Here is a 22,379-nt window from a genome sequence, read left to right as displayed (position 1 = left end):
GTGGGTCTGGAAGGAAAATCTGGATACTGGTAGGAGAGGCAAAGAATGGATTTTGTATTTTTCTGAAAGCAGCTTCTCTGAGTGGATGAGATTGAGAATGGTTGTTAAGGATGGGATGGAGTCCTGAATTCCCATTCTTTTTCTGTCCCTATTAGATATTTATTCTTAGGTCTATTTGATGAGGTTTTGCATGACCTAGAAGTTGATTTATATGTAAAGCAGGGAAAGCAGGCTTGGCTGTATTCTGGATTAGTGTGCAGCCAGGACTCAAGACTTTCTGGCTTCCAGTTCAGTTCTTTTCCCTTTGGGTACAGAGTATTTCAGTAAAGTATACAGTGACCTCGTAAGGTTTTCTGACTTGTCAGAGCAGAAAAGGGATGAACCTATTTTACAACAGCTTTTCCAAACCAGGATTCCAGACTTGGAGGTTGCCAAACGCAGAATGGCCTCAGATATGTTAAAAACTAAGCATCACGATTTATAAAAATCATTTTTAACCCTTCCCAAATTGTGTGCATGTAAATGTAGAAAACTTGCAAAGCACTGGTAGAATTAGTTCCACAGAGTTTATTGCTTTGAGATTCCAGGGCAGATAAACAAGCATGTTGAAAAATCACCTGTGCTTTGAAAAAGCAATGGTGAGAGCTTCCATGTGTCCTGGGATTTTGAACAGTCATGTTTAGACATGCTGCTAAAGAAGAAGTTTCAAGGACTGGCAGTTCTTAAATAGACAAATAAGAGCTTGTGCATTCTGCCTGATTTAAGAAAATGCTATCATTTGCTGTGTTGCCACTCTCTCTCCAGCACAACTCCCAAGATCTTAAGAAAGCAGGTGAGACTTAAACATGCCGAACCATTTCCAGAACATACTAAAACTAAGTAGCAGTGGAGATATAACAGTGGAAATATCTATTGCATAAATTATCATTCAGAACATATTATGGGAAAAGAGTAACTATGAGGGAGGCTTCAGTTTTTCAACTTTGAATCATATTTTTTTTTTTTAGGAGAAAATGAGAGATGGTACTATGAAACACACTGTACTTCAGTGGAAAAGAGAGAATGGCACTCTGATATTTCAGTTATTCCTTTTGATTTTTTTCCGTGTGCAGTCAGCTTCTGATCACTCTGATGGAAGGTGCAGTGCAGGCTAGTCAATCTTCTGCGCTTTGGGTAGTCATTTGTATCTGAACGGAGGGGGTGAAAAAGGCTTAAACATGGCATTGTCTAAGAAGTATCCTGCACTTGCCTTGTAACAGAGCAGAAGACTGCCATAAATCTAAAGCGGCAGGGAATCTAGCCCTCTCAGTCTAGATAATTTCACAATTTCCTGTTATCTTCTTCACCCTTAGAAATTTCTTGGCAAAGGCATGTACCTAGTGCATGTTGATTGATCACATTTTATTTTATAGTCATTTGTCATTGTCAGATTTTCTTGCTGTCTTTGCTTTACAGATCCAGTCTAATTCAAGTATTTAGGACCTGACTCATCAGCTTTGATTTATTTGCCCTTTTTTTGTACAGTTGTAGAGCATAGTTGCCACTTCGTGTAATTTACTTTGGCAGAATGACTCCTGAATTTCACTGGTGTAAATCAGACGTTTTGTGTCTGAGCCGTAAAAACATAGTTCAACTGCAGTTAGCTGAGTTTCTGTGTACTTCTCTTCATGAATCGGCTGCAAAGACCCAGAGGTCTGGAGGGGGCTTATATGCAGGAATTCACCACAGCACTCCTGCAAATGCATCCCACGATTGTTATCATTAACGCAGTACTTCCTGGGAGCACAGAAACTAGAGCTTTTAAAAACAGCACACAGAGCTTGATCTTCTTTTTGTTTCACAGTCCTAGTGGCCTATCATTTTGTAACTAGTTCTGATACGGTCTCAATTTTTATTTAAATGGAAAGTATCAAAATTCCTTGGGGAAAAAAAAAATCAGAAGTACAAACAGAAAAATAATTGGTGTTTCTATTTTTGTTCTATCTTTAAACATTTCGTGATATTCATCCACTTTGATTTTATTGCCTCATTCTCTCTAAATGCTGGGACTTTTCCATCACTAGCACATGTTCATGAGAGTGAGCCTATTTCAAACAGTTTTATAATGCAAATTCACTTTTTAGTTTGGGAAGTATTTTCTGTCTTGTTTTTGTCACAATCCCAAAGTCAACCATAAAGGGAGGAGGTTATCTGGAATGCAGATTTTCGGGGATTTTGAGCCATATGCCTGGTGAGAGCTCAAAAATCATAAAGGGTCTGGTGGAAGAGGGGTTGTTCTGTTGCCACTTACATCACTTTCCTTTCCAAGCAAGAGGCAAGATATGACAAGTTGTACTACTTGCTTCATTAGCAAGTTGAATCAGCTCAAAAACCACCTTACTACTGTGTGTGCAGCACTGAGTGTGAAAAGTTCACCTCCTTTACTCAACATAAGCTCTTATTTAGATTTAAGATAATTAAATATCATCTGTAGTTATCTACTTGAGTTATGTAGAAAATTACAATACTGTATGCTGTGCCAGAGTGCAGAATATATTGTAATAGAAAGGTTTACTGCCAAACAAAATTGGATTTAAATTCAGTAGTGCAGGAGGTCCCTTTTGTCTTAATGTTTCCAAAATCCCTAGTTACAAGGAGTAACAATAACATTGATTTTAAAGTCCTTTTCTACTCCTGGTACAATTAGTACAATGAAAGATTCATCTTCTTTAATGTCGTATACAAGGCAGTTGTCCAAGCCTAGATGCTCATTTATATTTGAAAAGAAAATGTCAAAACTCAAAGTATCATCAATACATGGGATCCTCTTGGGCCATCTCAGCTAAGCAACAAAGCCATTTCATACCACGTATTTTGGTGATGGTTGTACCTTTGACCCTCATGCTAACCACCTAGTAACCCAGTTAGACCAGTCTGACTACCTGCATTTGTCCCCTGAACATTCGCTGTTGCTGCCTCACAGTAATGCCTTGCTGAGTGCTTTGCAGCAATCAGTTACTGCCTTTCTGTCCCCACTGGTGAGGACATAGCTACGGGTGAGGAAATGAAAGGAAATGGCAAAGTGTCACAAGCAAATGATGCTGAATCTTTGCTTCTCTGTCCGGTGGCTTGTTTCATAACTGATCTCAAAATGTAACCAAACCACTAACTGGTAGTGTTTGATAGCTAAAAGTGGACTTCTCATAGCTCTTTGGAGGAAAGCACAGAGGAAATTATTCCTAGTTCTTGTATAGAGAGAGGAAGAGGGAATTTTTTGGGAAGTGTCCCTCAACATTGCTTCAATCAAAGTCATTAAGATTTTTGGCCGCCTTCGAATTACTCTGCTTTTTTGCGCTTGAAGAGGCATGACTGGAAGATTGCTGTACTGCAGTAGTGTGTTCAGTTTTTGTTTGTGCAAAAGTATTGATTCGTACCAGGAGCTTTCACAAGCGTGTGTCTGAGAGGCAGAAGAGTGTTTTTCTGTTTGTTTGCTGGGTGATTTCCTGGCAGCAGTGCCTTTAGGGTGGTGTGAAACTGTACTAGTTACAAGGAGCTGTCGGTACTGAACCTTTTCAAAAGTGCTTGTTTTCTCCAGGTCATAGAAGTAATGACGCAGAAACACGGTTCTAATTTGAGCTTCTGTTGGTCTCTGCACATTTTCTCTCATCTACCTACAATGTCAAATGAAGTGGAAGTTCAATGGAAATGAATACCATAGCAAGCCATTACATCCATTCTCAGTAGTGCTGCATCAAAATGTGCACAGTGCACGTGGTTCCAGATAACAGATGAGTAGGGTGTGCTTCCCTCTCACTTTGCCTTGCTCTGGGAAGGATGGATCCCAGCATTCGCACTCATGCTGACTGGAACCAAGTAGGAGCTGCTCCTAACTCAAGGGACCTTTCTGTGCTGCTGAACCACTGTTACAGTCTGACCATACAAGGCTCTACTTTCAGGTGGACATCGTCCTGCCTCTTGCTCAGTTCAAAAAATGTGCATCCTCATTTTTGTTTCTGCATCCTGAATTATGGGTAGAAGTCAGGTCTGAACCCATAATACACTCCATTTTTAGTCTGAATACAAAAATGCAAGTACAGCTTTTTAATGTGGTGAGAAGTTACACTTGTATGGGAGAAAATATCCTTTTGAAAATCCAAGGATCCAATAAGTTATATCTTGTTCTCTGAGTTTCTTATTTCACTTGCCTTTCAACTATTTGGAGGCTTATACTGGTTGAAGATCTGGACATAGATAAGCTCATCTGGGCACACAATAAAATCCCCAGGATTTAGGGGTTTTTCAACATTCAGTTATAAAGATAATTTCAGTTTTTCATCCTGAAGTCTGAACAAATCCATTTTGTTTCCTCAGTAGCCAAAAAGTCTAACAAGATGCCAGAAAGGTGTGGGCTTTACCATTCTTTCCGATGGAATGTTAACAATGGATATCTGAATTAGTGCTTCAAATGATCATTTTTGTGCAATCTTTTGCTTGAGAGAGAGGTTCTTTATTTAAAGAAATGAAGATCATCATTAATTATAAAATATTATTAATTTGTTGTGTCATATGAAATAATTTGGAAGTTGGTAGCTGAGCATTTCCTAGCATTCTCTCTTACAAATTTCCTGAGAATTTTGTAGTTAGATCCTCAATTACCTGAAATCAGGGCAGCTTCAGTGTCTGTACTGGAGCCCTGCTGATCTCAGGATCCAGCTGAAGATGGATATTCTAACAATATAGTGGATGAAGATGTGTTTCTTCACATCTTTCTTGAGAAACATTCTGTATACTCAATTACTGAGAAAATGATTTTTTTTTTTTAAAAATTAGTTTTGCTGCTCTTGCAAGGAGAAATTTCTGTTGCTTTTGTTTCAGACCTCTTTAAATGTTGGCTAGAGCAACAATAAGTCTCTAGTCATGTGTGGCAGGCCAAATCTGCTCAATACACAAACTAACATGCTCAGGGTCACAGCTGATTCTGATGTTGTTATCATTGCTCTGAAACAGGTTAGGTTGTCCTGATGAAATGGCACAATGCCCTGAGAAAAATCAGGGATAAGCGGAAAACCTAAATAAAATACTAAGAAAGCAATATTTTCCTAGCAAAAGGGGGGAGAAAGTCCTGAGGAATAAAAACAGCGTGTGATTTTTGCATCATCTCACCAAACATCAGTGTTACTGTGAAATGACAGGATCTCATCAACAGGAGCCTGGAAAGACCCAGTACCTTTTTGTCAACATGTTTCTTGCTCTTTTTTCAGTAAATGGGCTCCCAAGCATGAGCATGTTGACGTGGGAAATCCCCTAGATCAGAGAGCCAAAAACTGTCTTATTATTCTATAAGTGTTCGTTTAAGCAGGGCAGACGGGATTTGCAAAACTGAAAGATAGCTGAGCAGTTTCAGCCAACTTGTCTTTCCTCAGCACAGGATGATCTGTGGAGTCGCTCCTGACACTTCAGGAGAACTAAAACAGTGCTGTGGAGTCTGAGCTGCTTAGCTCAGAAGTCAGAGCAGGGCAGTGGGAGTTAGGAATCCTGTTAACTCTTTCCAGGCAAGTCACTTAACCACCCTCCAGTCACCTTTAATACCTGGTCTGAAATGCAACTTAATATTGTTATCAGTGTTTATAAAAAGCGTGTGGATCATGGATGCAAACTCCTCGGTAAACGCATATTCTTATTTTCCACTGTACTTTCACTTCCAAAAGATGTATAAAGGCAGCTCTTTGGTCACCATTCTGGCTGCCTCCTCTTGTTGAAAACTATCTCGTGAAGTCGTGGGAGTTGTCAGCACTCTGTCTGCCATTCATTTCTCCTCTTTTCTGGAGTTAATGTTTGGCAATGGAAGGTGGCAGGAGCTGTGTATCAGCTGGATCAAAAGGCCAGGCTCACTGCTTTTGGTACTGATTTTGAATTGCCCACTTTCAGAGTCATCTCCAGGAATTAAATTCTCCTTCTTCTACACACAGCCAAGTGTTAGCACCCATGTTTTGCAGGTAGGTAAAGATTGGTGTCCTGTCCAAAATCAGAGACTTTCTGACTTTTGAGTCAGATATAGGGTGAGGGCTCAGGCATTTATGGCACCAAGAACCAGCCCTTCTCCATCACCATAGATATTTTTTTTTTTTTTTAGTACACGTCCGCCTTGCTAGACGCCTCACAAACAGGGCAGGAATTCAGTTTTTGCATCTTCTGCTTTGTGATGAGTAGGGTGCAAATTATCTCAAAGCAATGTGGCAAGTGATTCTGTTCTCAGTGCAGATGAGAAACAGCTCCGCTGTTATCCACAGGTGTTCATCGGTACTGGTGAAAGGAGATGCCTGTTGATACTAGCCTTTATTAGGGAAAATGATATGAATACATACATTGATCCATGGAAACCATATCTTTATTTGAGAGCAGGCCTGGAGAATTACAGTTTTTGTAAATTAAAAGTTTTTTCTATGTTTGGGTGAGAAAAAGAGAAACTGGAGCGAAGAGACTGAATCAGAATTTAAAACTCAGTTATATCTAGAGTTCAAAATCCTACAGAATGTCACTGATATTATCAGTTTTCTCCTACTGCGGGTAATTCTGCTGATTTCTCAGGGAACAACTCACAGCAGCAAAGCTAAGCATGGTCTAGAGGGCTGGAAACCACCTCTCAGATTCTCTCTACTCCCTTCACTGTGCAGCAATGAGTCCCACCAGGAAGGTAGTTTCAAGGTCTCTGCCCTGTTTACAAGACATTGTGGGCTCCTTGGCAGGTGATTTGCCTTTGAGACTGCAATTCACTGCTGACTTGCCAGTGGTTTGAGAGCTGCTCACCTAAAGGCTGTGTGTTGGAAGAATACCCTTATCAGATAGGGAATCGAAGCAACTTATTCCAATGTGATCTGTGAAATGCTGATATTCTCAAAGAAATGTCATTGCCCAGAAAGAAGGTGCTATTCAAGTGAACTTGCTAAGAAATCTAAACTTGATTCCATAATCTTTATTTATGTTGTTTATACTAATATCTTGAAGGTGTATATAATGATATGCTTTGTAAGGTGCTGCATGTATCATTGTGTATGTAGAAAACTTCAATAAAAACATTTTGCTTTACAATCTTTGTATGGAAGTTTGCAAGTTATTTAATTTTTTGTCTCTGTCCAATAATACGAGTTTTAAAGTCTGTGGAACTATTGTGCCTTCAAGAGAATATTCTTCTAATGAAAGTAGGTTCCTTGGGGAAGGACCATTTTATTATCCACTGATCACCTTTTGGACTTTTTTTTTTTCTCTTCATTCTGTTACTTGCCACTGTCCTTTAGAGAACATATGCCTGAAGCCATAAGGACAAAGCTTTGTTTCTCTTTTTTGTTGAATTAGTCCTGTAGCTTCTATCTGGATTACTTAAATTTACAGCAATGTAATTTAATGCAATGTAAAACAGAATCTTTTTCTTAACTGTGGTATCCCGAGTACTTAACAGCATACACCTCCAGAGGGCCTGTTGCTCTACAGCCCCAATCTTGCACAGTGGAAGTGGGTGGAAGGTTTGTAACTGAATTCAGGGGTTTCAAGATAGACCCTTAAGTGCAGTTGCCTTACCCGGGGACCTGAGATTTAAAAGAATGGTTCATATCTCTAAAAAGAAATGTTTTGCAACTTCTGCAGGTTATGTTGACTACTGATGAGTCAACAAACGTTTTCCTGACAGTGAAAACAACCAAAAAGATGTTTCTTAGAGTGTAAGGAGATGAGGGACTATGCCTACAGTATTTTCTATATAGTGAGTCAAAGGCAGAGAGAGGATTGCCAGCACGTCCTTCACTTTGGCTGTCCCATTACTGACATTACCCCAGTCATTTTGTATTTTATTCTTGCTATTGTCAATGCAGATTATCATTTAGAATCTAATAAATAAGTTTTAACATGCTAAAGCATTCCACATGGCCTCTTTGCAGGATCTGTCCCTATCCCCTAGCTGAATCCTGATAGCGGATTTAGCTAATATGCAGCTTCAAGGGCTGCAGTGGAGGCTGTAGTCTTTATATGTAAAATACACTTCTACCAGGTGATACCTGTTTCATTGAGAGAAATGTCAGTGCAGCTCTGGAGCCAGGCCTGCACCACATACAGGAGTTATGAGAACAGGATCTCAAGTCTAAGCTAAAGGAGCGTTAAGAATAATATAAAATTTTGATTTTGTGGTATTAAACTGAAGAGATTGAGATGGGACAGACAGGAATAATGAAGAATCGGGACACCCCACCAAGTCTGAGGAGGCTGATTTAGGTTGCATCTTCAGGCACTGTAAAGGTGTGTAGGCCAAGGTAATTCTAGGTAATTCACTACAAACTCTACACTGCAACAACCAGCCAAAACCACTCATCACCTGTCACCTGCTTTTGATCTTCTGAGATCTCTTAAAACACCTGTCTGAAGCTGTATAGAATAGCAGGAAATTTAACTTCTAGGATGAAAAGAGTGTATTTTGACATGCATCCTTTCTATCCTGAAATGAGGAAGCTTTAAGCTTGGTGGAGTATTTGCCATTGTCTTTGGCACGAGATCTCTCTTTTCCTATGGGCACGTTTATTTTTCAAAACTATGAAGAAACAGAAGTCTCCAAGAAGTGCAACTTCTGTGCCAAAAAGGCTTGATTATCACAGGACTCTGAAAAAGATATAAGTTCCTTTCTGTGATAAATTGATCATTGTCCTTTTCTGACCAGAACTTTCCTCTTTTGTGATACTTCTGAGCTTTGCTTGCAAAGTATCCACTGTAGGAAACCGGGATGAAATCTAATAATTTGGTTTGGGGATGTGTTTGAAGGAGAAGGAAATATCTCGTGTCAAAGAAAATTTTTCAGAAATTGCCTCAGTGTTCTGGACTTTCAGATTAACGCACAGAACTTGGCACCTGTGCCTGTAGCTATTGGCTGGCTGTTGGGGAGAAAACTGTATAGCAGCAGGGATCTTCTGAATCTGTTCTCCCTTTGCTATAGCGGAGACATTTGTTCCCATGATTTCTTTTGGTCAAATAGTTTATCCATTTGCTTTTATGTATACAGGATGGTTTATAAAAAAACAACTTATTGTCCACAATCTTCATAGAACAGGAATTTGCATATGCAAAGCATTACTTTTGGATCTTTCCTCTTCTTTCCATACTGTTTGGAACGGAAAGGTTGCTAGGGCAAAATGTCAAAGGAGTCGTGATTATTTCTGCTATGATTTGTATGTATGTATTGTGGCAGAGCAGTAAACCCCCTTTTTTTGACATGATTTTGGCTTAGTTTTCTTATTGCTGGCTCATCGGTGATGAGCCAGCTGATTAATGTGTTGTTTAATTTCCTTTTGCCTTTTTGTTCTTAAAAGTCTTTGCAACAATGTACACAACCCTAGTAACAATGGATGATTTTGCAAACCATGGCAAAAATTTGTTCTGAAGGTTTTTTCCAGGGTAACACTGAGACCTTTCTGTATAGTTTATATTCTTCAACATATACTGTGGGCAGATTAATATGTTTTTTCAGTCTGTAATATTCTTTTGATAAGAAATTACTTCTCTTCTCTTTGATAAGGAGAATTTAATCTGTTGGCCGCAACATCAGACCAAAAACAAAACAGGTCTTCCTTTTGCTGTTTTATTTAGTTTACTCTATACACTGGAGATTTGAAATGCTGTGGCTAAAATACTGCAGTGGCTGACTATGGAGATACTTTGCTTCAGATGTTATGAATTAAAAACTGACAGCTTTTTAAATTGGTTTGCTCACTGCAACCAGTGAGTAAACTGTGCTCCTTGTTGGTCAGTCTTTCCCACTTTTGTTGCAGTGGGAATCTTCTCCCTGACAATCTCCTTTTCCTGCAGAGGGAATCCTTAATCTGGGAGGCCAGGGAGCTGTTCTGCTGGAGGTGGTAGATGCATTCCAGGCAATGGTTTGCTGTAAGAATCTCAGCTGTCTTTAAACTTGGGAAACTTGGAAAAGCTGGGGGTCATATACATGTGAGAAAACTGGCTTTGGACGTGCTGAATGCTCTGCTCATCAGCTCATCACTGATATCAGTTAATTGCTGTCATACCCTGCCCCTGACTCTGTGGCTGAATGGTATTTAGTGATGCTTTGGGGTAGTTTTGCAGCATGCAGACATCCTCTGCTTTACCTGCAGCCAGAAGAAATTTGGCAAATAACTCTAGTTTCCCCAAGGACTTGATTTTTTATTTCTTTCTGCTTCTAGGTGTCAGTCAGTCTCTCCACCACCTCTTTTGTCCCCGCGAAGAAGCCCAGCCTACCCCCTCAGCGATAGTGAGGACTCTTGCCGCTCTACTCGGCTCACCAAAGTCTCCAACTCCAGACTGCGCCTCAAGGACTGGAGCAGCCGCACATCTACGCTGCGAAGTACGTCCACAAGCGCATCAGACACCGAGTCCCCAAGCCACCCTCTCAAAGCCATCAGCGTGGGTGCTTTGGATAAAAGGCTGTCCGTGTTCAAGGCCGAGGACCAAAAGGAGAGTCCAAAGGAGGCTCAAGATGGGGAAGCAATAGGGGGCCATCCGCTTGCCCGGAGCACTCTGTCCTTGGGCACTGCCACCAACTTGAGGAACCTCTCACTCAGCCGGGCGAGCGTCCGCTCCCAGGCGCTGGACATCAGGCAGAAGATCACAGAATGGGAGTGTCGCCGGGAGCTGTCCCCCAGGATGAGTGCATGTGTGGACAAGAGGGATGCTGGGGAGAGGTCGGGCAGTGAGAGTTGCCCCAGTGTGCTGACCTCTCCCTGCAGCGAGAAGACGTTCGATTTCAAAGGGCTCAGAAGAATGAGCCGAACATTTTCTGAGTGCTCTTACCCGGAAACAGAGGAGGAGGAACTGCTGGACAGGGATTCCTGCCATCGCTTCGAAAAGAGATTAGGCAGGAGCGAGCCTCCTTCTGCCGCTTTCGTCAAGGGCCACGTGAGGAAAGAGTCCTCTGCCGTGCTCAACAGAATACAGAAGATCGAGCAGGCACTGAAAGAGCAGCCCGGCAGAGGCCTCCCCCAGTTACCAAGTAGCTGTTACAGTGTTGACAAAGGGAGGAAAAAGTCTGTGACTCTGAGTACTGTGGAGGGACTGAGTGGAACCCTAAGTGATAGCAAAGGAGGGAATGTTATTTTGGGGAGTGAACCAGAAACACCTACTGAGGCTGAGAAAAGCAGTAAGACAAAACAGGGGGTTACTGCAAACTCAGCTGGCCCTAAACTGCTCCTCGAAAGCCCGGCTAACACCACAGTGAATCCTGTCCCCAAGCCCAAACGCACCTTTGAATATGAAGCAGACAAAAACCACAAAAGTAAACCAAGCAATGGCCTACCTCCATCTCCTACACCTGCTGCTCCTCCTCCCCTCCCGTCCACCCCTGCACCCCCCGTGACCAGAAGGCCGAAGAAAGAGTCGCGCTTTCACAGAAAATCCCAGAATAGGTAAAATTCAAGGAAATGTCTTGTGCTCAATCTTCAAATAAATAAATGTGCTATATTTTTTTAGTAAAAATATTTTAAATTCTCCCTCTAATGCAATGCTTTTGACCTGAGAAATGCTAGGAATTGCGTGCAAGACAAATATTTTTTCCTCTGGACTGCACTGATGGGATGAACTGGTACAATACTTTTACATGGCTACAGCAATGCCAACCTGCATTGCTCGATCCCTGGAAAAGGCTCTAGGTCATGTGTGGTAAAGGTTATCTCGTTCATTTTGGCACATAAGCCCTGATTTGAGATTTTTATAGGAGCACAATTTCATTATCCTCTTGTAGTGGGACCATAGCTGGTCTGTCATAGTCCTGTCTGCCTGTTCACTGCAAAACATACCTGCAGAGGGTTTGTGTTTCCAAAGCTTGTTACCACAGCAGTTGTGTCAGTTTTATGCAATGTTGAATTTAGTTCAGCGCTTAGAAATGTTGTCCTAAGTTACTTATCAATAGCTGTAGAGGATTAATGCTGAGAAAAATATGTTTTAGCACAGGAAGGCCTTTATATCCTTCCTGAGTTAATGATGAGCAGAGTGTATGGCTACATTTCCCCAGCAGTCTGTGGAGCTTGGCTTGTTTTAATTACATGATTCCCCTTGACTTTTTGGAAATGGTACAACTCATTCTGCTCACCGCTTAGAAAATTGTAGGCATAGTTGTTGTTAAGCATTCAAAGTACAGCATTTTTAACAAGTTCACCTATCTATGCATGTGTATGATACACGCATACTCTTGGTATTTAGTGATGAGCTTTGCACATAACTGCTAAACAGCATCTCAAATGCACACTATCAATTCAGTATCTGGTGCTTGATGTTGGCTCAGTTAATTAAAAGTTTATGTCAGCACAACCTGACCTGAAGTACGCTGAGGCAGGAAAAGGAGAAGAGGAGCCTTCAGATTCTGTTCTTTACTTTCAAAAGACACCTGCTTCTGAAAGGGATCAAGCAACTCTGCTGATGTGCGTTGTTTCTCTGAGAAAGGCGGTGGGGGGAAATGTGGAAAGCCAAGCTCTGATTAACAGTGCTTATCTTTGAGTTCCTGCAGTAATCTCAGTTAGAGGAAGTAAATCTAGATTTTAACAAGATTTTGTGAAATAAAGCTGACCTCATTTTGTTCCGCACAGCATTTCCAATGTACAGAAGATAATAATTTTTGAATGTTCTGCTATAAATGATAGCCTTTATTGGAAAATTAAGGGGCAAGTGGTAAAATGGTCTGTGAGGTGGGTGGCGGAGAGGAATGAATAACAGGAGATTATTCTTGCACAGAATCACCATGCGACCTGCAGCTAAGTGATCAAAGTCAGTCTCTGAGTACACAACTCTCACTGAGTTTGAGACCATACAAGTCATCTGAGAACCACAGTATTTTGTTACCATGAGTTTGTGAGATGAAGTTTTGAAACTTCTTTCAAGAAGAGGTACAATTCATGCTTGCACCTACTGTTCTGCAGGTTCAGTCCCCTGTCATAGCGGAGTTAGACAACAGCACGGTTCAGCAATGGAGCCTCATTCCTGGGTGGGGCTAGTAGGTATGAGCCCAAAATAAAAGCAATATTTATCAATTTAAGTTGTGATTAGTGCAGTATAAGTTGTAGGATTTACAGTGTTATTATGTGTACCTGAGGATTCTTGCAAATCAGTTTGACGTTGTACAGGGTGGGTTCCCACTTGCTTGTAACAGCTTTACCCTACTGTAGTTTAGTGATTTCTCTGGACTTACATCTGATTAATGATGATCTAAGTAAGTTTAAATCAATGTCCCAAAATTGCAGGTTTGCCAGCTGACTTCAAGGCTGGGTGGAAATCCTTTATAAAATCTTAATTTTATTGTCTTTGCTACTGTCCTTCCTTTAGTTACAGTAAGGAGAATTCCAACATTTACAAAGAGCTTGAGACCATACTAGTCGTCTAAGAATGACAGTATTTTATTAATATTAGTTATTGAAATCTCAGTCTCCAAACTGTTCTCTTTTTGAGAACAGACGTGATTCATTATGTCTACAGCTTGTAACTGCATGTTTCAGATTGAACATACGTGTGGTTTACACTCACTGGAATGTCATGAGAATGGACTGTGGATATTTGTTCTTCTAATATTTTGCTTGAAAACACTCGTTTTCTTTGTGGTGGCTAATTCAATATTATAGTAAAATGGAGGAAGTCTCTCATATTTGCCTGCTAGCATACAGCCAGTCTGTATTCAGATGACCTGGTGCCCATGGTAGCTTCTACACTTCAGATTGATGTGAGCTGGATGTTCCCTAGCGGATGGAGATTCTCTCGCACAGACACAGCGCAGGAGAGGAGTGTCACAGGATAGGCTTGGGACAGATGGACCACAGCTGAGTACTAGTCCACAAAACCATTCCCGTGGTCCTATGCAGTGTCACTGCATCGTAGCATTGCCTTGAAATCTACGAGTTGGATATTTAACTACTTTAGAAAGTCTCATTTCGTGCACAGGTATGTCTTCAGTGCCTAAGCATCTTTTATAACTGCCAGTAGGTGTGGAGGAGTGGATGTCTGGATCTGAAATGCACGGCATGTTTCTGCCATGATCCCGATGTGTATAACACAGACTTGGATATTCTTAAGAATTAGGGAAAGGAGAGAGAGGGGGCTCCTAAGCCTGCCCCAGACCCATAAGTCTGCTCCAGCAGACAACTAGGAAATGCCTTTGTCAAATGCAGTGTCTGTATGATAGTCACTATATTGCCTGTAGGGATACTCTTGAGCCAATTAACACACTGAAGTTTCTCATGAGACTCTGCCACTGCCATATGGATATGCTGTCAACATATGTTTCACTCCAGCTGGGGAGAAGACGAAAGGGCGTTGATGGCAGGATGATTTACTGTTCATCTAGTTTGGGTATCAATGAGTGAAGTATGGCCATCAGCACAGTCTCTGCAAGCCTTACAGCACCCCGGGATTTACACTCCAACCTGAGCCCATTTTTCACACCATTTCATCCTCAGTACTAAATCAATCAAATGAATACTAGCCCCTGTACAACTGGCAATGCAAACCATGCACCTCTCAACTTCAGTGTAGATGTTGCCTCAGAGAACAAGTGATGGGCAAACTGGAGAATGGGGAGGGCTGGGGCTCCTTTCTACCCAGAGCTGCTCGGCAGCGCTGGGACAGATGTGGGTGAGAGGCAGTGAATCACCTCTCCTTCGAGTACCCGAGTGGGAGACAAGTTGTATGGGTTCATCTGACCCAGCTGCCTCTCACCTTCCTGCCAGAAAGCCTGAACCTTCAGGCCCCCAGCCATCAGCCTGGGCTGCTCGTCTACCCCAGAGAGCCTTAACTTCCTCCATGCTTTGTCCTTTGCTGCCAGCGCTTGATGCAGGGTGTGCAAGTGAAATGGCTGACTTTCACACGAGTCTGCCTTTGGCATTTGTACGCTGACCTTTATGCGGGAACATATCTAGAGGTTCAAGACATGTGAGTGTTTTCAAACTAAGGGCTACGTCTCCCAGAGCAACCGGTGGAGGAATGCTTTCCAGAGAAATGTCTTTTTCTTGAGGAGAGATGGCCACATGTTTCTGGGGCCCCTGGCAAGAGCAAAGCAATTTCTAATCTGAGGACTGTGCTGCTAACTTACTCTGTAACCTTTGAAAAAGATCACATACTTTCTTGGTATTTTCTCCCTGTCCACATAATGGGGATAACAATACTTCCAACCTCATAAAAGTGTCACGGATTGCTATAGTAAAGACCGCTGTGAGTACAGGACTTGAGGTCCTCTAAAAGTTAGTTCTTGCATGATGTGTGATTTTTTTTTTATTGGTCATATTATGTATATTTCTTAGCAAACAAATACTCGGCTAAGTGTTTGAGTCATTTTGCATTCTAGTTACTAATTACTTATTGTTTTAAACTTTAGAAAATCCTTCGAGTTTGAGGATGCGTCAAGTCTGCAATCCCTGTACCCTCCCTCCCCAACTGAAAATGGGACTGAGAGCCAGCATAAATTTGGATCCAAGAGCACTTTAGAAGAAAATGCCTATGAAGACATTGTAGGTAAGAACCTGTTGCAGTACATGGGCTCACAGCAGGATGTTGAGCAGTTGTGGTCAGACCGTCTATTGTTGAACACAACCTGTGCAAGAAGGTTCAGTGCTGTCAGTAAAGAGAGATTAAATGGAGGGTAAATGGGTTTGATGCATCAGTGCAAATATAACTCCCAGTCTGCATGCAGGAGGTCTTGATTCCTTCAGACTTCATCGGGTGGTATTGGAAACAGACTGTTTGGTCAGCTTTCTGCCATGCTTTTCAAGAACCAAATCATTCTTTTTATCAAGGCCTTGGCTTGAAGCCTTGAGTGGTGTAAAAATGTAAAGAACTGAACTTGAGATAGTGTTTACAGAACTATCCAATAGCAAGATTAACCTCATAGGCCTTGTGTGGTCAGCCTGAGCTTTTCAGGACTCCTGTGTGAACTGCCCCAAAGCAGTTGTTTGTATCACTGTTTGTGGTCTCCCCTAAGTCCCAGCTGCTGGTTAAAGAAAAATTAATTTCCTTTAGCTATACAGCCATCAGGAATGCACAACAAACACTGTTTTGATTAAGCTTCACAAGAAAAACATGTTTCTTTTGGTCTTAGAAGGAAATGTATGGCCTATGCATACATTCTTTTAACATCAAAAAAGTTGTTATAATTACTGAAAATTGGGCAGCCCTTCAGAGCACAGATTTTCCACACAAGTGATGAATATCTGCATTGTTTTTAACTCTTTCAGTGTTGTATTATTACAACAGATACAAAGGGTACTTCATTTTACTTTGGACAATGAATCTTTATCTACTGAAAACTGGAGGGCTACCAAGATAGTCAGGGGCCCTAAAGCACATGTCCTCTGAAGAGACACTGACAAGCTGGTCTTGTTTAGTCTGGTAAAAAGGAGGACCAGAGGCACTCTAATACTGCTTACAAATGTTTGAAGGGCAAACAAAGACAATGGAACAAAACTCTTCTTGGTCATATCAGTTGATACAGCAAGGAACAGTGGCCACAAATTGCAGCTTGGGGCTCTTTGTCCTTATACCCAAATTCTGTCTTTGGCTTGTCAGCCTCAGTAAAAACAGGAATTTACTCTTTCCATTTCCAGCTGTACTCTCCCTCTATGCCTTTCAAAAAAATGCTTTCAGAACACAAAAAAAATGCTGCTGTTCAGTGTCTGTTAATAAAAATGAGAGCTTATGTAGATAATAAAAAGGTTTTTTTCTGTGGAGAGCGTCCTTATATGATCATCAGCCTTCTCCATGAACAGTCAGACCACCATGCAATTCACACTTGAAAATGTATTGTGCATTACTTACAGTGCTCATCTTTGCTCAGGACCTGTCAACGTGTTGCCAGATGTTAGGTGGTAATGCTTCTTTTCCTTGCTATCGTTTGTTAAATATCAAAATAAAATGTGCAGGACTGGTAAGAAGCTTTCTTCAAATGAAAAGAAATCTTGGGTTCAGTAAAACAAATCATAATGGGCTTTTCCAACTCATGGGAACTATAAGCCAGCTCCCTGCAGATTATAATTTGGGCATTTTGGCAAGGCAGTGGGAAGAGAATGCAAAATTTCAGATCTGTGGACAAACACAGAACTTCATTGTTTTGTACTCTTTTTAACAACCTCTTTCCAAAGCACTTCATTCAACACAGGCAGTGAGAGGGGAATACCAAATCAGTATAATTCTTATAAACTGTCAAGCGTGGTTAAAGACAAGCCAAAGTAGTTTGATCTCCGGCTTTAAAGAAACTATAGTAGTTTTGTGTATCACATCTGCATAATTTATACCAGTAGTGCTAGACCCCAGACTCTAAGTAGCACTTTTGTACTCATGCAAACCAGGTGTCTCTAAGAGTGAGTTTATTTTATAGATTTACATCTACTTCAAAGCTGTAAAGGACTCTGTCACTGCTGCTTTGGGTTTTCTTTGCAAACAGTTGCCTTAGAGGTGGTGGTGGGATTTTTGTCTATACCTGGTTGAATCTCCTGCCTCCCTAAAAGCTTGTAGGTAGTTAAAACATTGTCACTGTAGTAATAAACTTAATAAAGTGTGTGTGTCCCCCGTAGAATTAGAACTTTTAATGCAAGTAAGTGTTAAAACACAAGGAAAAAAAGGCTGTGAATCTTGAGCAGTGCTCTAAGCACTCTACTGTGAGATGGAATCATAAAAAAAATTCAGGTTGGAAGGGACTCTGGCATCAGCTGGTCCAACCTCTGCTCAAAGCAGGGCTAGTTTCAAAGTTAGATCGGGTTGCTCAAGGCTACATCTGGTTGAGTTTTCAAAATATCAGGAGGATGGCATAAAAAAAATTCAGGTTGGAAGGGACTCTGGCATCAGCTGGTCCAACCTCTGCTCAAAGCAGGGCTAGTTTCAAAGTTAGATCGGGTTGCTCAAGGCTACATCTGGTTGAGTTTTCAAAATATCTTAGGAGGATGGTTCCACTGCCTCTCTCCTGCTCCACTGCTTAACCTCCACTGTGAAGAATTTTTTCTTGATATCACTGTGAAGGAATTTTTCTTTCTATCCAGTCAGAATTCTCCTTGTTGCTATTTGTGACCGTTGCCTTTCATCCTTTCACTGTGCACCTCCAAGAAGCGTCTGGCTCCGCCTTTTCCATAACCCCTTCTAGGTAGTGGAAGACAGCAGTTAGGTTCCCCCCCAGACTTCTTTAGGCTAAACAGTCCCAGTTCTCTCAGCCTTTTCTTGTTTATGTTTTATGCTCCAGCCCCCAACCGTTTTAGTAGTCTTGCTCTAGACTATCTCCAGTCTGTTGGAAGTCTCTCTGGTACTGTGAATACTCCAGATGCGGCCTTGCAAGGGCCAAATAGAGGGGAATTACCGCTTCCCGTGACTTGGTGACCACACTCTTGCTAATGAAGGCCAAGGTGTGGTTGGCCTTCCTTGCCCTGGCATGTACTGTTGCAGGGTTATTCTGACCCATGTGTGGGACGGTATTTGTCTTTCCTAAACTTCCTGAAGTTCCTGTCGAGCCATTCCTTCAGTTTGCTGAGGTCCCCCAGGACAGAAGCCCAGCTCTCCTCTCTGTCACTGCGTCCCCCAGCCTGGTGCCCCTCAGCAGGATGTCTCTCCCTCATTGGAAAGCAGAGGTGTGCTGTGGATAAGTTGTGAATTATCTATCAGAGGGTGTATCTTCTAAAAAGCATATTTAATGTTAGATACTGCAAGACACTGTGTTGGGGTACTGAGTGCTCTCACTCAGACTAGTGCAATGATCAAAATACAGCTTCTAAGCACGTAAGTGCTAGGACTAGAGTAATTGGTTTTTTGGTTACTACATTACCTCCTCATGTGATGCATATGCACATTAAACCTGTGTCTTTCTCCTGGTGCCCTTACACTGTTTCCTTCTTTAATGACCAGGACAGTGATGAACTGCTATGGCCAGTTCATGTTACTTTGAGGGCTGGCTTTAAAAAAAAAAGAGAGAAAAAAAAAAAGGGTTTTAAGGTACATTAAAACCAAAAATGACTGTGCTTTGAAATCCAGTGACATCATGAACCAGACGCTTTGTTTAATTTTGTAATATTTTTGTACACTTTAATAGATGAAATACCTGCATGTTAAGTTCAAGACAGGTATTGGATTGGAACATAATGATCCATTCTGCATTAATCAAAAAGCAGTTGTATAAAGGGGTGCATATTCCTAATATTAATCAGAGCTGTATTCCATGTGCAAGGAACCATGTGGACTTCATTCATCTTCTGTACTAGCACTCACAGGAATGTGGCAGTCGTAGTAAACTTAACATTGTTTTGCTTCTTGTGGTTTTGAATGAGTCTTTAATCAGACCAAAATTGATGTGGCTTTATGAATCCAGTTGGGGAAACCATGCTTGGCTTTGTGCAAATTCAAGAAACTATCACAGTATTAAGAGATGTCTGAGACGTTTGCTTCTGCTGTGTTTGTGGACAACAGTATTTCCTGTCATATGTACCATACGGTTTCAGTTTTCCAGTCTGTTCCCCTAAATGCAGTTGAGATATTTGAATATTGTTATTTAAGGTCTGGTGTCTCTGAGGCATTTTTCACCTGACATCTAGAAGAAATCACTTGTTATAATCACCAAAAAAAGTTGAATGAGTAAAGTGAAGGCAAGGTTAAGGGCACAATATTAAGTTTAACTTGAGAAAATCTAGTAAAACCATGTAAATTGTAGTTTGTGTTTGTAAGAGAAATTGCACTCACAATTCAGAAATCAAATACAGTGGAAGAAATCTTTGACAAGGCAAGCCTTCTTACTCTGTAACTCCTCAGAGTGCTGGACACAGTAGAACAGGTGGAGATTACCTTTAAGAGGACACTACATAGATGTGTAGGAGACCCATTGCTCAGCTGGGCTGTGCACGTTGCATCGTAGATTGAGAATGTTTAATCTGATGTTGCACAACTCCATTTGCCCTGTCCAAGCAAGAGCCATTTGCTCTTATAGCTGCCTGGCCCTCATTTAAAACGTTTTTTTCCCAAGGTGAATGAAAGTGATTAAAATGCTTTTCCTGCCTGAAGATCTGTGACTAACAGGGTTTCTTGCTTCCATGCTGGTTTTGAAGTCATAGGTGGACTATTCAGCACATAGCCCAGGTGTATGAGCCCAGGATTATTCATCTTCTAATGAGTGTAGTCTCTTACCGGTGCAATAAGAAGAGCAGTTTGTATAAGAATGGGTTTATTTCAGCCACCTGTATTACTGCAGAGAGGTCTTGCCCCAGTAAGGTTCCCATTCTGTCTGACTGGCTCACGTGCAAGACTGGTGCCTGCTCACTAAATTGCAATGGTCCAAAGCACTCTTAGAACTCTGTTAACTAACATGAAAGACAATGCTAACGAATTAACCTCTTTTAGAGTCCCCAGCTGGGATTAGGCTGTACTTTTCTTTGGGACAAGACTGGCTTGACTTTGTGGCTGGAGCTCTTTTGAGTGGTCATCACCGTGCTGGGTTGCAGTGGACAAACCCATGCATCTTGGCCACGTGCATTGGTGTGTGCCCGGCAGTTTTGGGGTGACATTAGCCCTTCCTCTGCATTCGTTGGCAGGCTTCCTGCTAGGCCTTTTCCCAGTGCATAGATCTGCTGGAATCGCTCCAGGGCTGAAATCGATCTTTTAGTTTATTCCTCTCCATCAAATTCCTGTGAGGAGGAACATAAGTGTCTGCTGCTGCCCTGGGGAAGTTTTGGTGTTTCACTGGCAGCAGAGTCCCTAGGAACACAAAGTCTGGGGACACCAGCATATGCCAGTTACATATAGCCAGGCCTGGCCTATGCCAGAAGTTAGGTGGCATGCCAAAGGCATGATCGGTATCAGTGCCAAAACTTGTTAGAGCTGCTCGGTGGCAGGTCCCAATGCTGTGTAGATCACTAGGCCATGCATCTCTCCTTTAACCTTGTGGTTGATACAGTCAGCAGCATGGGGCTCCTTTGTTCATTAAATGCAGGTATTTTTTCAACTGACATTTTAGGATATACTGTGGAAGATGGAGTCCATCAAATACCCACTGGCTGAGGAAATGCTCTACTCAAGGAGACTCCAGCAGCTGGAATGTGAACCTGGGCAGATGGAGTAGCTGTTAAAGAGGGACAGATAACCTCAGCAAGAGAAGGATAGTCAAAAGTGTATGGTTCAGGCAACTGGCACAAATTCCTGTGAAAAAATATTTCCTCCGGGCAATGCCACAGTTATTATGCAGAGTTAAAAGTTGAAATGTTTTTATTTTAAAGCTGGGATTCAGCAGCTGAGTTCTGGTTCTAAAAGAGCACAGGCCTTTGGATCTGGGGTTTTGATACTGTCCATGGTGTTAGAGGCCAGCTTGAAAGCTTGCCTTGGAACTCAGTTCCATCTTCTCCTCATTTCTCCCTATCTCCACATCACAGTTTCTCTGTGGTCCATTGAGGAGACTAGAGTCAGTCACACATTCTTGATGGGGTTACAGACTTCTTCCCAGCTCAGAAATAAATGTTCAGAGGCAGAGTTTGGGTTCAGGCCCATCTCTGGTTGTATTTATGTTCATTGAGAAGTAATTGTTGAAGCCAGTCAGAATGCTCTTCTGGAGTCTGTGAAGGTGTCAGTCAGCAGAGTCAGATAATTTCAGATCGGCTTTAAATAAAAAGTGATAGTTAAATTGTGTGGGAAATCTGTCCAGAGGGGGAAAAGTGAGAAAAGGAGGCAAACTGCAGAACTGAGACAGCTGAAGGAGAAGCAGCTGCTGACAGCTACTGTGTCTGCTTTGAGAGCTAGAGCTGAAGCAGTCTAGAAAGTAAAGCAATGCCCTGGAAACACTGCTGTGGGATCTCCAAAACTAGGATGAATTTCTGAATGGGATCTTGCTGGTGGGCTCCCTTTGGGAGTGTCCTGCAATCCATGGTCCCAGGGGCAGCTGGCCCTCCTGGGGACGGTTTCTTATGTACCCTGCTGCTCTCTGGACCTCTTCAGTGTCACGTTTAGGAGATTTTGAGCCCTCTCAATAGCTGGATGCTTCTCTTGACAAATATTTTTTGCACCTTAAGAGGAGTTAGACTGATGATAGCAACTTAATCACTGTGCTTCTGGAGGTATATAACTGAACCTTGTTACAATTGACAGCCAAGGTGACTGAAAAGTGAAACAGTGTAGTTATACACAATTGTTTAAGCTGTTTTCCTCTGTCAAGTTGGGTATCTCACTTCAGTTTGGGGAGAATCAGCTTCTTGTTTACTTATGCACTGTAACAGGACAACTAGCTCTGAGTTTGCATGGGCCTTCTTCAGAGTCAGAAAGTTGAATGAAAAATAAATCATTATAAAGCCCCAAACCAGTCAGATTGGTACCAGGCCTAGAAAAGTTTGGTTATTTTTTTTTTGTGTTTTTTTTTTTTTTTTTTTTTTTTTGAAAAATCTTATCCAAAT

At 41.7% G+C, this 22,379-nt stretch overlaps 1 protein-coding gene across 1 annotated transcript in view; it reads left to right on the top strand.

The window, feature by feature from the left end:
- Positions 1-22,379, top strand: part of ST5 (suppression of tumorigenicity 5) — a 106,184-nt gene that overhangs the window by 18,767 nt on the left and 65,038 nt on the right. Inside the window, exons 2-3 of the mRNA XM_009288800.2 lie at positions 10,191-11,408; positions 15,356-15,492. Of these exons, the coding sequence (XP_009287075.1) occupies positions 10,191-11,408; positions 15,356-15,492 (1,355 nt within the window). The remainder of the gene's footprint in view (positions 1-10,190; positions 11,409-15,355; positions 15,493-22,379) is intronic.

Source organism: Aptenodytes forsteri, unplaced genomic scaffold, assembly GCF_000699145.1.
Source record: "Aptenodytes forsteri isolate BGI_AS27 unplaced genomic scaffold, ASM69914v1 Scaffold8, whole genome shotgun sequence".
NCBI classification, from domain to species: Eukaryota; Metazoa; Chordata; class Aves; order Sphenisciformes; family Spheniscidae; genus Aptenodytes; species Aptenodytes forsteri.
The sequence above is the reverse complement of the archived record's forward strand: the minus strand, read 5'-3'. Positions and strand labels throughout refer to the sequence as shown.